The sequence below is a fragment of the Astyanax mexicanus genome, chromosome 1, assembly GCF_023375975.1.
Source record: "Astyanax mexicanus isolate ESR-SI-001 chromosome 1, AstMex3_surface, whole genome shotgun sequence".
NCBI lineage: Eukaryota > Metazoa > Chordata > Actinopteri > Characiformes > Acestrorhamphidae > Astyanax > Astyanax mexicanus.
Window position 1 is genome coordinate 38661602 of NC_064408.1, and position 14436 is coordinate 38676037.

The window sequence follows — 14436 nt, forward strand, 5'->3', positions numbered from 1 at the left end:
ATGCTAAATGACAAGCTAAGCTAATAAGCTAATAACATTTAATAATAACAGAAAAATAGATATGAATTTGGAAAATAACCAACTAAAGTGAGCTCAAAATACAATAATAAATATAATCTAACGAATTTCAAAATATAAATTAGAAATATTGAACTTCAATATTAAATTCAACTTCAACTACAAAAAACGCAAGGACCGATAGAACATAACGAACAGAAAAAAATAAATTTGAAATTGGAAAAAAAGTTCAAAATGCTAAAAGAAATAAAACCTAACGAATTTCAGAATATAAAATCTAAATATTGCACTGCAGCAGTACAAAAGCCTAAGTGCTTAAACAAACAAACCAAAAAACAGCCTATCACAAATCATTTTTTGAGCCCGACCCAGCTGAGGAAAAGGTGGGAAATCTTTTTTTTTCCGGCTGGGTCTTGGAAAACTTTGTGGTGAATTAAAGGGGCCGAGTTGCAATTTTTGTTTTACTTTAATCAGTTTTTAATCCGTCTTTTTAAAAACAAATATTCCAATATTGGCTGCCAATCAGTGCCCAATATTCTGAGCTCAAAAAACGCTATTCGGGCCAGCCCTACTAATCTAATATAATTTAACATGGTTTAAGAATATAAAATAATTTCTAAACAAACGAAATATTTAATATTGAGCTTATAGCCCAAGTTTTTTTTTCAGTCATGGAAAATTGGAAAAAATTGGAAAAAAGCCCGAGTTCATGCAGCGCCTGAGTCAGGCTGACGTTCAAGCTCGGGTTCTGGCTCGCGTTCATGATTAATTTGTTTTTTTTAAAAACTAATATTGGAATATTCGCTACCAATTACTGCCAAATATCCGGAGCTCAAAAAATGCTATTCGGGCCAGCCCTAATAATTATGGAGATACAGAAAAAAATATTGTGATAAAACTTCCATCACTCCCTTATTCTCTCACTAATAAAAACAAACCTTTAAGTGTGACACAAAGTGATTTGATTTATATCGTGATACATATCGATATCGACTGATATGGAAAACTATATCGTGATAAGATTTTTTCCCATATCGCCCAGCTCTAATCCAGTGTCTCTCCTGGTTCTGGGATCTGTGCTCTTCCTGGCCTTAGTGCTTCTGGTTGTGCTGTTTTATCAGAACAGAGTGCTCAGGAGAGGTAGGGAGATTTAGTGATCATCTAAAATCCACTTTCTGTACTTTCTATAATCATCATTAGTCCTTCAATCTGTCATCAGTCTTCTCTTCTACTGAACTGACTCCATGTTTCTTTCTTTCTCTCTCACAGTGATTTCTAAGGCGAGGAGGAAGACTCTGCTTGAGGCAGTCTATGAAGAGATTAACCATAAATGTGTCACTAACAGATATACTAAAAGAGGTAAATTATATGTAGAGAGTTTCACTGAAGGCAGTCTTCTCACAGTATGTAAAGTGGATCTAAGGTCAGATATCAAATAGCAATTCTGAGTGTTTAAATGACTATAAATGAAAAAACTACATGCAGTAAATCAATTGTAGCATTGTTACCTTATCTTACAGGTTCAAAATAATGTGTTACTCCACTGACTATAATAGGAAGAATTACATATCTGTTACTATCAATTCAGGCCTGTACTGCTGTTAAAAAGCAGAGGAAAGGGATGGGGTTTGTTAGCCAACTTTCCCATTTCACCTTAAATGGTGCAAGAGACAGCAGAGGCTGCATCATTTAAGGCGGAACAGAACAATTAAATAAAATGAAAGCTAATCCAAGCTCCCCATAACAGGAATTAAGAAATTGACAATTGTTCCTTAATCACCAACCTTTCTGAAGACATACAATGCCATAAAATTAGCTAGGTTACTGAACCTTAGTGCTTCTGATGACGTATCTGGTGCATGAAGTGTTGTCCCAATTCTTATGGGGAGGATTTCACCCTTTACACTCAAAGAATGGTTGGGGTAAGTGGTAGGGCCATGGGGTGAAATGGGATTGGGCTTAAAGCCTCATCTCATTTTCAGACTTACAAATACATTTTTTTGCTGTAGATTTTGATTAAATAATTGAACTTTGGCATTCTGACTGTTCTGATCTCCTTTAACAGGAAGTTTTATCTCTGAAGATCAGCATTCAGGATATGAGGACGTAGATGAGGAGCTTCTCTCAGGTAAGTTGACATATACTGAATGTGTGTTAGAATTTTTATTGCAGAAGAAAAAACATATATATATATTTTGTTTTATAGAAAAAAGTTCCATGCAATATGTGTAGGGTTCTGAAGTGTTTTAGCAGTTAGCATCAGGCTTCAGGCCGATAAGACTCACCCCTGAACGGGAAAATAGTGAGCGTGGTTAGCGGGTAATGCTAATGCTAAATTCAATTTATCTTTGACTACTCCAGTATATCCATGTCTGGCACAAGTTAAAAACAATGTCTTGCCTACTGTACAGTTTGTAATAGTGATTTTAGGATTGCCCAGGGGTAACTACAGGATTGCAAAAGGCATATTGAGGTGAGTTAATATCCTTTGGTGTGTGGGAGTTTTTTTTTTTTTTTTTTTTTTTTAAAGGGACACACTTTGATTTGTCAACCAGTTCTGATCGCAGAGGGCGACAGTACCAATACATTGAAAACCCCTTAGTATTTTAAAAGTTTGAGTCTTTGAGTAACAGTGTCTTGCTGCCATCATCCTGATGCTGCTGTGCTGCAATGCATTTTTTAATTTTTACAGAAAACTATGGCGAGGTCTATGATGATATCATACCTGCTGAAGAGAGCCCACACATTACAACAGGTTTGGATATTTTAATACGTACGATTTATTGTGGACACATGGTAAACATGCAAATTATATTTGCTTTTCACCTTAATCAAAAATATATCTATATATGTCTGTGCAGCATACATTATTGTGGTTTTCTATATTATGATAATAAAGTGTGATTTTTTTCACACCTATAAAGAATGTGTCTTCTTTTTTTTTTCATTTTTAAAAGCACACTGAGCAACATGTTTCAGTTAATTAATGCATTTCATACTGTTTTAGATAAATAAATTAATCATTACAGAGAGAATAAAGGTTTTCTCAACCACCCTCGTGGTCCCATGGGCTCACAAGTTCCTGGCAGCGCCAGAGTCGGCCCATTTCTCATTATAGATTAAGCAAGTTTGGACTCTTGTACTTTGTCAGAACGAACTTGGTATGTTCGGCTCACGAGTGCATACTCCAGAGAACAGGACTTTTATTTTGTAATTGGAACTGCTGTGATCAGTAGAGTAGTAGGTGCATCCTTAGATGCATTTCCACAAACATACCCTACACCCGCCTCACAGGGCAGACAAACCGTCTTTGTTTGGTCCATCGCTCACCAGCCTTGCTGTAGTTCACAGGGAACCCACAATATTCCCACACTTAATCAGAGTTTCTGTAATCAGGATTAAAACTAGTTTTATATACTCTGTAAAAGCATGAGAAACACAAAAAAGTTGTTTGTATGTGTAGTTAAAAGAAACTGTGACTTATCTTCATGGTGGATGTTATGTGTTTGGATCTGCTGTCTGCAGGTGCAGCTTTAATGCTGAATTTTGTGTGTTTACTCTCTCTGAAGTTTGTCTCCAGAAGGTAGCTGACTTTGTACCTTCCTTTGCCCATAGACACACACACACACACACAGACACAAGGAGGTGGAGCTGTGTTAATTAGTGCTGACGCTTTTTAAAAATATGGCGAAATGAAAAAAAGCTTCTTCTGATTTGTCACTGAAAATGTTTGATAATTTCCTCTCCTCTTTCTAATAAGGTCATAGTGAGTGTGATTGGCGGCTGTGGGGAATCTCTCTCTCTCTCTCTCTCTCTCTCAGGTTCTTGAGTCTTATCTGGCTGAGTATAGGTAAAGCTTGTTCTGCTGCTGAGTTGAGCAGTGTGTGTGCAAGATATGGACATCCGAGTTCTACTCATTTTTCTATTGACCACTGTCACTCTCGTCACATCTGGTAAGTATAATATACTGGTAAAAAAAAAAAAAAAAAAAAAAAAAAAATTATATATATATATATATATATATATATATATATATATATATATATATATATATAATATATACAGCATATTTAAACTAACTTTGTGGACTGTATGTATACTGGCCTCTTTTTCTGTTAGGATGTTGTTGGAAAGGCAGTGAATGGTATAAATTCCTTTATCCTCGAAGAACTTAACTACTTTCTCCACATCGGGCCGGGGATTGTCATGCACCGTGAGAAACCACGGACTCACTGCGCCAGCGTAGGGTCTTACAATGGGTTCAACGATTTCATCTCAATACCTAAGAGCAGGCAGGGTACTGTTGTCTAACCTGTAGAGGCCTGGGCATCTACAGGCCTCCCCAGACCATCACTGATCCCCCACCAAACCAGACATGCTGAATGATGTTGCATAAAGTGGCATTTAATTGAAAAGTATATATTTACTTTTTGATCTTACATTCATGTGATTTACACTTTGCTATCATCCAGTCAGCCCATTTTAGTATTGCTATAGAAGTACAAATTAGTGAACTGATTTCTTATGATCTCTAAATGGGAGCTTTTGATGTCCATGATTTGGTTTAAATGTATTTCAGCCTTGTTTGAGTATTATTATTTGAGTATAAGTGTAATTATTCTCTGATTATCAGTGTGTTTGTTTTTTTCTCCACACAGACAGTGTGAGGTTGGTGGATGGTGGGAGCCGCTGTGCTGGGAGAGTGGAAGTTCTTCATAGAGGACATTGGGGAACAGTGTGTGATGATTACTGGGATATGAGAGATGCTGCAGTGGTGTGTAGAGAGCTGGGCTGTGGGGAAGCCATAGATGCACCACGGAGAGCTCGCTTTGGATCAGGATCAGGACCGATCTGGGTGGAATATGCTAACTGTGCTGGATCAGAGTCTTCACTGAAGAACTGTAGGTCGTATGATTGGGGTAGACAGAGATGTAATCATGATGAAGACGCTGGTGCTGTTTGTGCAGGTAAGATGCAAAAAAATAAAACATATTACACAGAGATGTAAACAAATGTGATGAGGCCTGTGTTGGAATGTACTGAATTAATTAAACAACTGTTAGTTGTTTTATATACACCCCTGTAAAAAAACTTCTTTGTAACATGAAAAGTTTAAGCCTGAACCTAAATTCACTTTCATACACTTAATAAATGGATTATTACAGAGGTGGTTTTGAATGCTTTGGTTTAGAATTAGCAACTAAGAAATAATATATATATATATATTTAAAATCCTTGTATTTCAGTTAATGAAAAGTGCAAAATATAAAAATCACTGCCCCATATTATTTAATTCCCTTCTATTCAAATTAACCTCCCAGCCCTCCCAATGCTGTGTGTTAATATTAACGTACATGTTCTCTTTGCTCTTATAAACACATTGTAGAAGTCAGATTGGTGGGCAGATCTCGCTGCTCTGGGAGAGTGGAGGTTCTTCATGGAGAGAGCTGGGTCACAGTGTGTGATGCTGACTTTAACCAGCAGGGTGCAGAGGTTGTGTGTCGAGAGCTGGGCTGTGGTTCTCCTGTGGAGGTTCTGGGAGCAGCTGCTTTTGGTAGAGGGGAGGGTCAGGTGTGGTCAGAGGTGCTTCAGTGTAGAGGCAACGAATCTCAGATTCACTTCTGTCCAAAATCATCTTCACTCAAACACAACTGCTCCCATGATGATGATGTGGGACTGGTGTGTTCTGGTGAAAGCTACATATTTTATTTATTTTTTCTTTTTAGAGTCTTGATGAAAAGATGTTCTTTTCTTAGTGGTCAGTGTATAATGTACTTCATGAAACATATTCTTCTTAATTCTTTTATTGATATAGTCCATATTTGTGCATGCTGGAATATAGCACATGTGAATAGCATTAAAATGAAGTTTTACCAGTTTTTAAAAGATGCAAAATGAGGTTTGAGTTGTGCATTCAATCTTTCTCTTTCTGCTCTTTAGAAATTGTGAGGTTGGTGGATGGTGGGAGTCGCTGTGCTGGGAGAGTGGAGGTTCTTCATAAAGGACAGTGGGGAACAGTGTGTGATGATAACTGGGATATGATAGATGCTGCAGTGGTGTGTAGAGAGCTGGGCTGTGGAGAGACTGTAGATGCACTTAGTGGTGCTTACTTTGGATCAGGATCAGGACCTATCTGGATGGATAATGTGGAGTGTAGAGAATCAGAATCCATACTAAAGAACTGTAAATCAGCAGGATGGGGTAAACATAACTGTAATCATCCTAAAGATGCTGGAGTCATCTGTTCAAGTGAGTTACACTAAAAACTTAGTATGAACTTCTGTAATCAAAAAACCTTTTAACCTACTGCATAATGTTTATTATATTTTGATCATACCTAGGAGTCAGGCTGGTTGGAGGTTCTCACTGCTCTGGGAGAGTGGAGGTTCTTCATGGAGAGAGCTGGGTCACAGTGTGTGATTCTGACTTTAACCAGCAGGGTGCAGAGGTTTTGTGTCGAGAGCTGGGCTGTGGTTCTCCTGTGGAGGTTCTGGGAGCAGCTGCTTTTGGTAGAGTGGAGGGTCAGGTGTGGTCAGAGGAGCTTCAGTGTAGAGGCAACGAATCTCAGATTCACTTCTGTCCAAAATCATCTTCACTCAAACACAACTGCTCCCATGATAATGATGTGGGACTGGCATGTTCTGGTAGGTATTTCACTTCCTTTTGTCAATTTCACACAAAACACTGACAAAAACACACATCCACCAAATTCAGATAACAGACAGGTGACGGAGACATAATAAAGGAATGATAGGAATAATAAATTATTTCATTTAGACTAAGATGAGTAATATTTAAGGAACTACACATACAGTGTGTAATGCAACATGTCAGATGCGTGGCATTCCTAATGTGCTTTCACTAATGTGATTTTGCGATGTGGTAGAGTGCTGATCGTGGGTCCAACAGTATCCAGCACTTTTTAGTGGATTAATGGATTGACCTGTCAATGTGTTTAGCCATGGCATAGCACATCTTTCTTCTGACTAGCCTTGTAATCTGATGCTTTCTTCTGGGTGCAGTGTTTTTGGATGATCAATGTACACAAATACTATACTGTAGGTGACAAGCGAAGACTTGTTGGTGGTCCTCACGCATGCTCTGGGAGAGTAGAGAAGCTTCATCGGAATTCTTGGCTTCCAGTGTGTGATGCTGACTTTAACCAGCAGGATGCAGAGGTTGTGTGCAGCTGGGAGCTGGGCTGTGGTTCTCCTGTGGAGGTTCTGGGAGCAGCAGCTTTTGGTAGAGCAGAGGGTCAGATGTGGTCAGAGGAGCTTCAGTGTAGAGGAAACGAATCTCATATGTACCTCTGCCAGACATCTCCTTCCTTGAAACCCAACTGCTCTCACAACAAGGATGTGGGACTAAGATGCTCTGGTATGATGAAGTATGTTTGTAAAAGATTTAGATTAGTACTAAACTGTGAGCAATTAGTTTGTAATTACTGTATTTTTTTTTATTATTGTATTGTATTATTGTTGCCTACTGTTTTTCCTCTGTAAATTCAGGTCACACTCAGGCTCGGCTGATGAACGGCTCAGATTCCTGTTCTGGTCGAGTGGAGCTCCAGTACCTCAGTGAGTGGGGTACAGTGTGTGATGTAAGCTGGGATATGAAAGCTGCCAGTGTCCTCTGTGCTCAGCTGAAGTGTGGGAGTTCTGTGGCTGTGTTGGGGTCAGACTGGTTTGGGGAGGGGAGTGGCCGGATCTGGGCGGATGTGTTTGATTGTCAGGGGAACGAAACACACCTGTTAAAATGTCCCATTTCATCATGGAGTCGAACTGCATGCTCTCATAAACAGTATGCTGGAGTTATCTGTAGTGGTGAGATCTTACAGTTGCAGTATAATAAATAACTGAAAGTTTATTACTCCCTCATTTTAAGCCAAGTAATATATTTATTTCTCTTCAGGTTCTTCTCTGGCGTCTCATGAGGGAGGAGTGCGGTTGTCTGGAGGGATGGAGTGTGAGGGGGAGGTGGAGGTGTTCTTCAGGCAGGACTGGAGGAGAGTTCTGCTGGACTCCTGGAGTGAGTCTGAGGCCTCTGTGGTCTGCAGACAGCTGGGCTGTGGTTCTGTACTCAACACCTCCAGCTCCTCTTCATCCAGTCCTGAACACAGCTACATGTGTGTGACGGGTTTCAACTGCTCTGGGAGTGAAGCTCATCTGAGGAACTGCAGCAGCAGCTCACAAGCAGTTAACTGCAGCTCCACAGTACAGCTCAGTACAGAGAGGATGAATGTGGACACAAGGATGATGTAGGAGTCGTGTGCTCAGGTACTTCGTATCTTGAATTGCTCAGTTTGTAATGATCTTGTAATCAAGTACCAATGCCCTATCTATGTACAACTGGAGGTACATTTTGAATAATTAAAGAAGAAACTTTTGCACGTTTAAATCAATGTGCATAACTAGCTAGCTATCTTTCTCCCGCCAGAGTATAAAGAGATCAGACTGACTGAGGGCTGTGAGGGGAATCTGGAGGTGTACTATAATGGAACCTGGGGGAATGTGTGTGTAAATGGGATGACTGATGAAACGGCAAAATTGATCTGTCGAGAGCTGAACTGTGGAAGAACTGGCAGTGAGTCTTGGTCTAAAGCAAGAGTGGAATCAGCTCCTAACTGGCTGGATAATGTAAAATGTAGGAAACATGACTCCACTCTGTGGCACTGTCCATCTTCTTCCTGGGGGGAGAACAGGTGTGATAATCGCAATGAGGTTGCTTGCATTACCTGCTCAGGTAGGCAGATATGATGAGGTGTTAAAGACTTTAAAGAATGCTAGAACTAATGTAGTTTGTAATTGGAATTTCATAATATTTGATTTTTTTTGTCCTACCACAGAGAATGGAAATACACTAGATTTGACAAATTGGCTGTGTGATTCATCTCCTCATGAGAGACCGTGCTCAAGTAAGAAAACTTATCATCAAAATGATCATGTCTTTGATAAACTACATTTTCTTTCTTTTTGACTGCATGTTCTGCCAGCATGCTTTCACTAATAAGCAATTCTTGTCTTTGCTCGCACTGTTTTATTTGTAGTTTGCATATTTTTTTGCACTTTAACATATTTTAGATAACACTTCTACAGTGATATTTTTAACAAAGGTTTAGAGAGGGATTCTGGGTAATGGAGTCCATCAGAGTGTCTATGTAAGTCTGAGGAATTCAGGTGTAGACAGGACAGGTGTGGTGGATGGGGGTGGGTAATATGGCCCTAAAACAATATCACGATGTTTCATGGCATTTATCGCGATAACAGTACTCTTGGTGATATGACAAAACACTGAATTAAAGATATTATTTTAAAAATACACTACTGAAACAAAATAAAAATTAAATTCTGTTTTTGCATATGATATGGCACCCCCCAAACTACGATATAAAAAAATACAAGACTTTTTATCAGATGGTAACGGACATCAGTGATCAAGAAAGTCATGATACTATTAATGCACTCTATATAATCTATATAATTAATAATAAAGTAAAATGAATAATATTGGACAGATAAAAACAGCAACCCCAGTGGTGCCCTGCAGTGGTAATTAGGGGTGGATGATATGGCACGATATTTCAGGGTATAGTATCGTTTTTTGCGTTTGATACGATATGGCACAGCCCTAGTGGTGGAAATAACAGGTGTAACAGACAGCTTGCTGAAGACAGACAAACTACGCTCTATTAGAAGCAATATCTTATTTAAAAAAATATTAGTTTAAAAAAATCAACTGTTTCAACTAAAACGGTAAAACAAGGTAAGTGCTTTTTTTTTTACTATGGCTACTTCTGTTTTTTTTTTCTCCTGCTCTCTTCTGCTTGTATATATTTTTCATCTTACAATGCTTTTTTGTGGTTTACCACATCTCTATAAGAACATATTTCATCATACAGTATATACGACTGTTGTAAATGTTTGTAAGACTTTGATGGATAATCATTTTTTTCCCTCTGTGGTGTGTTTGTAGAGCACATTCCTCTGAGGCTGAGGGGAGGAGTAGGAAGCTGTTCTGGATGGCTGCAGGTGTATCATAATAAAACATGGGGGTCTGTATGTGGTGACCTCTGGGACATCAGGGATGCTCAGGTGGTCTGCAGGCAGCTGGGTTGTGGGCCGGCGCTGAGTGCTAATAGAAGAGCTGCTGATGGTTCTGGTGGAGGAACTATCTGGATGAACAGAGTGAAGTGTAGAGGGAATGAGATTCACCTGTGGGACTGTCCTCATTCCCTGAAGAACCACACTGACGGCTCCCACAGTGCTGGAGTCACTTGTGGAGGTCAGAGGAACAGACACAACTGAATATATTTGCCTCCTAACTGTTACAGAAACTTTACACATGCTTGAGAAAAATACTTACATCACATTGTTATTTTATGCTCACTCACTAGGCTTCCTGTATCATACTTTGCCTTTAAATAATAAAAGAGGACAGATGGGACATTTTTTGCAAGGTCAGGGACCACTTTTCTCCATTGTAAACAGGCTTGATAGCAACTTCGGTAACTATTGTTGATCATAATGTTGGTCACACACATTTGGTTTCCATCATTTAATAATTGTAATGTTTTTGGGAAGGATAGAAAGTAACAATAGTGAGAGTCTGTATGTGCTTTGCACCAGTCTGTCTAGATCATTCTGTGTTTATAGACATTTCATATGTCATCTTCCATAATATTCATCACAAAATTATTCACATCCAATAAAAGGACTGTGTTCATGTATAAATTGTCTATACATTTTGTATATTTGTTTTTTAGATTCTCAACCACAGACAAGAAGAATCATACTTCCACAAACTCCTCCACCAGCTGTTCCCTCCATCTATCCAGTGTCTCTCCTGGTTCTGGGATCTGTGCTCTTCCTGGCCTTAGTGCTTCTGGTTGTGCTGTTTTATCAGAACAGAGTGCTCAGGAGAGGTAGGGGGATTCAGAGATCATCTACAATCCACTTTCTGTACTTTCTGTAATCATCATTAGTACTTCAATCTGTCATCAGTCTTCTCTTCTACTGAACTGACTCCATGTTTCTCTCTGTCTCTCTCACAGTGATCTCTAAGAGGAGGAAGACTTCAGCTGAGCCTGTCTATGAGGAGATTGACACCAGGCTCATCCCTAAAAGAATTACTGTCTCAACTGAAAGTAAGAGTAAAATGTTTTTTTTTTCTCTCAAAGCAGAAATGTCTGGTCTTTACAGAAATAATGTAGCAGTTACCGTATTTTTCGGACTATAAGGCGCACCGTATTATAAGGCGCACGATGAGTGAACGGTCTATTTTTAGTGTTAGTCCATACACAAGGCGCACTGGATTATAAGGCGCACTAAATGAAACTTTATTTATATCAGTAACAATAACTCTGAGCAATAAATCCTTCACAATATCCGCGACGCTCCTGACAACGGTAGCCGCAACGCTCCGACAGACCATAATATTATGTTGAAGCACAGCAAGTACGTATTACTCCGCGACGCTCCTGACAACGGTAGCCGCAACGCTCCGACAGACCATAATATTATGTTGAAGCACAGCAAGTACCGCATTACTCCGCGAGGCTTCTGACTATAATAGCGTGTTGTGCCGAATTCGGTGAATAAAACGGTTTTAAAACAGAGATAAAGATTGGATAAGTTTCATTTCTGGATGAAGTGATTTCCAGCGCTGTTTGGATATAACTGTGGATTACAGGAGACTGGATTGATGGATTCTCTTTAGTCTGGACGCGTTTTGAAGGTAGGACCTGTGGCTGAGCGCGGGTGTGTGTTCGGGGGGTGGCGGCAGTGACCGGAGGTTACCCCAGGACAAAAGGAGAGCCTTTTATTACTGGAAACATGCGCTCTGACGCAGCTCTAATTCATGAAACATACATCCTACAGTAAAAGCACAGTTCTGGAATCCGGAGAGCCAGACGGTTCGAATGGTGTATGACATGACCGCATTCGATGAAATATGGACGAACGATAAACGCAAATATGAGAGTTTCGGGCATATTTCGCCCTAAATGTTTATTTTCTGAAAGGATATTCCGCTAAATAGGCTAAATAGCTCAAAAGCAGAGATTCTAAGCTTTAAAATGGTATATTGGATGTCTATATTGAACCTGTAACTGTTCATAACTATTCAGAAACACAGCCAGTTATGAAATATTAAATATTTCTGGCCCGCCGGTGGGCCAGCGCGTGTTAAGAGGTTAACTTTACTTAGAAGTGGGCGCTAAAAAGAAACAGTTTGTGCTATTACCCCAGAACGGGTGGAAAGGAAAGTTTACCGGCACCTTGTTCTGGCCACGGAGCTACAGTGGAAACTAGCTACCCTGAACCACAGCCGAGAGGCAGTACGGTAACCGCGCGCTAGCCCAAGAGGGGGATCTTTTTCTGGCGTGGGTGAGGAATTCTGCACAACAGAGCGCCGTGTACCACATAAAATCGAGGTCAGTAAACACAAGCAAAATCCATACACAAGGCGCAATGACTGCATTATAAGGCGCAATGACGATTTTTGGGAAAAAATAAGTCTTTTAAGTGCGCCTTATAGCCCGAAAAATACGGTAATCAAATACTTGTCAGATAACTCTCTTTTCATATTGTTATATTTTAGTAGTGTTTTTTTTGTAGATTTTCTTCCTTTGTTAATAAATTACACCAATTTATCTATCTTTTCTTCCCACTGAATAATGTTACACACTTACACATGTGAAGATAAAATTATGTTTTTTGGAATAAAATATATGTAAATGAAATAAAAAGCCAACTGAAAATACATATTAGTAATATCAGTCTATTCTAATATGTTTTAGGTAAAGCAGATAATGAGGAAATGCAGTTAAGTTATGATGTCATTTTTGCTGGACAAACACCTGACAGTGCAGCAGGTGTGCTTCTGTTTTTTTATCTGTCCTTATCACTAATGCCTATTTGCATCTCTGCAGAAAAATATATATATATTTCTTCAACTTTCCCATGTATAAAGCTAGCAATTTAAAAGAGAAAGATATCAGATGAAATGACCAATATCAGTCATTAAGAATTTTGTTTCTTTTTTTTTTTTTTTGCAGAGGAAGAACCAGATAATTACGATGATGTTATTGTGGAACAAAACTCAAACATTGTGATGGGTCTGTAGAGTTATGTATGAGTGAGCAAATTCTAATCTTAACAACTAAAACTTCCCTAATAAAAGTCATGTTCACTTTATTTTTGTTAGAAAACATGCTGGAGATCTACGATGATGTCATGGAGGTCACTGCTGGACACATTGCGGCAGGTTTGTTTCTTACATTGTTACAATAATAATAATAATAATAATAAATATAGCTGCAAGAGGCGATTTACGGGGTCCGAGGCCAGTTAGGCTTAAAAAATGTTGACCAGCATAACTATAATGAGCTACCTGGATGACTAGCATGACCATTAAGAGTAAGCTGGATGACCAGCATGATCAAGCAGAACCTAAGGGTCTGAGTTTTTTCACCAAATGACATTTAGAGTGCCGCAACACAGCACATAAATCCTGCTGAGAGCCTAGTAGTAATGCATAAATATGCCTGTCAGTACATTTCCAACCATCAAGATCATGTTGCCTGTATATATGTGTATGTAATTTTTTGTGTTGATAGGGTCAAAGGTTCCTGTCTTGTGTCCATTTAGGTTTGAAAAAAATATAAATTAGGCATCAGGTTTTTTTTACAATCACAGTAGATTTTTTGTCTTTGTATATGAAAAACAATGTCCAATTTGGCTCCAAATTGGGAATGAAGATCATGTGGTCCGTATATATATGTATTTGAATTTGTGTGTTGATAGGGTCAAAGGTTCCCGTCATATGTCCATTTAGGTTTAAAAAATCAATAAGAAAGGCCTCGGGCCTTTAAAATGACTGTTGCTTTTTCGCTGTTGTAGAGGGAAAAAATTTCCGATTTGGCTTGGGAATCAAGATCACATTAGTAGTATGTATATGTATGTAAGTTTGTGTGTTGAAAGGGTGAAAGGTTTTTGAAAATAGCGATAAATTAGGACTAAGGCTTTTACAATTACAGTAGATTTTTGGCTTTTGTAGAGGGAAAAAATGTCAGATTTGGCTCTCGGTTGGGAATCAAGATCACATTAGTAGTATATATGTGTTTGTAAATTTGTGTTGATTGGGTCAAAGGTTCCTGTCTTGTGTACATTTAGGTTTAAAAATAGCGATAAATTCTGTAAATGCACAATAGTTAAATTTTCACTGTAGAGCCTCCTGAATGCTCACTTGATTAATACTTGGTAGATGTGCTTGAAATGTAACTTTTAATGAGTGTCTTAAATATTTTTGACATGCCAAAAACTTTGACAGAGTTTTGGCCCTCATATACATGTAGGGTACAAGTTACGTCCTGATTGGAAATTGTTTAGCCTGTCAAAAGCCAAGATGATATTTGCCAAT

At 38.8% G+C, this 14436-nt stretch overlaps 2 protein-coding genes across 8 annotated transcripts in view; both read left to right on the forward strand.

The window, feature by feature from the left end:
- LOC125801097 (scavenger receptor cysteine-rich type 1 protein M130-like) overlaps positions 1-14436 on the forward strand; it is a 40933-nt gene that overhangs the window by 12840 nt on the left and 13657 nt on the right. For all 6 annotated transcript variants that reach the window (XM_049476936.1, XM_049476918.1, XM_049476969.1 and 3 more), the window contains 9 exons: positions 8455-8760; positions 8864-8932; positions 9991-10299; positions 10412-10474; positions 10781-10939; positions 11069-11161; positions 12815-12889; positions 13073-13132; positions 13222-13281. In XM_049476936.1, the coding sequence (XP_049332893.1) occupies positions 8455-8760; positions 8864-8932; positions 9991-10299; positions 10412-10474; positions 10781-10939; positions 11069-11161; positions 12815-12889; positions 13073-13132; positions 13222-13281 (1194 nt within the window). The remainder of the gene's footprint in view (positions 1-8454; positions 8761-8863; positions 8933-9990; positions 10300-10411; positions 10475-10780; positions 10940-11068; positions 11162-12814; positions 12890-13072; positions 13133-13221; positions 13282-14436) is intronic.
- Positions 156-3919, forward strand: LOC125801191 (antigen WC1.1-like). Of its 2 annotated transcripts, none has more exons than XM_049477511.1 (5): positions 156-1158; positions 1288-1377; positions 2084-2146; positions 2711-2773; positions 3544-3833. In XM_049477511.1, the coding sequence occupies exons 1-5, from the start codon at positions 1017-1019 to the stop codon at positions 3603-3605; spliced, it is 420 nt and encodes a 139-aa protein (XP_049333468.1). In that variant the 5' UTR covers positions 156-1016; the 3' UTR covers positions 3606-3833. The 2 variants fall into 2 exon arrangements, with proteins under 2 accessions (XP_049333468.1, XP_049333477.1); XM_049477520.1 differs by lacking the exon at positions 3544-3833 and adding an exon at positions 3840-3919 and having other exon boundaries at positions 162-1158.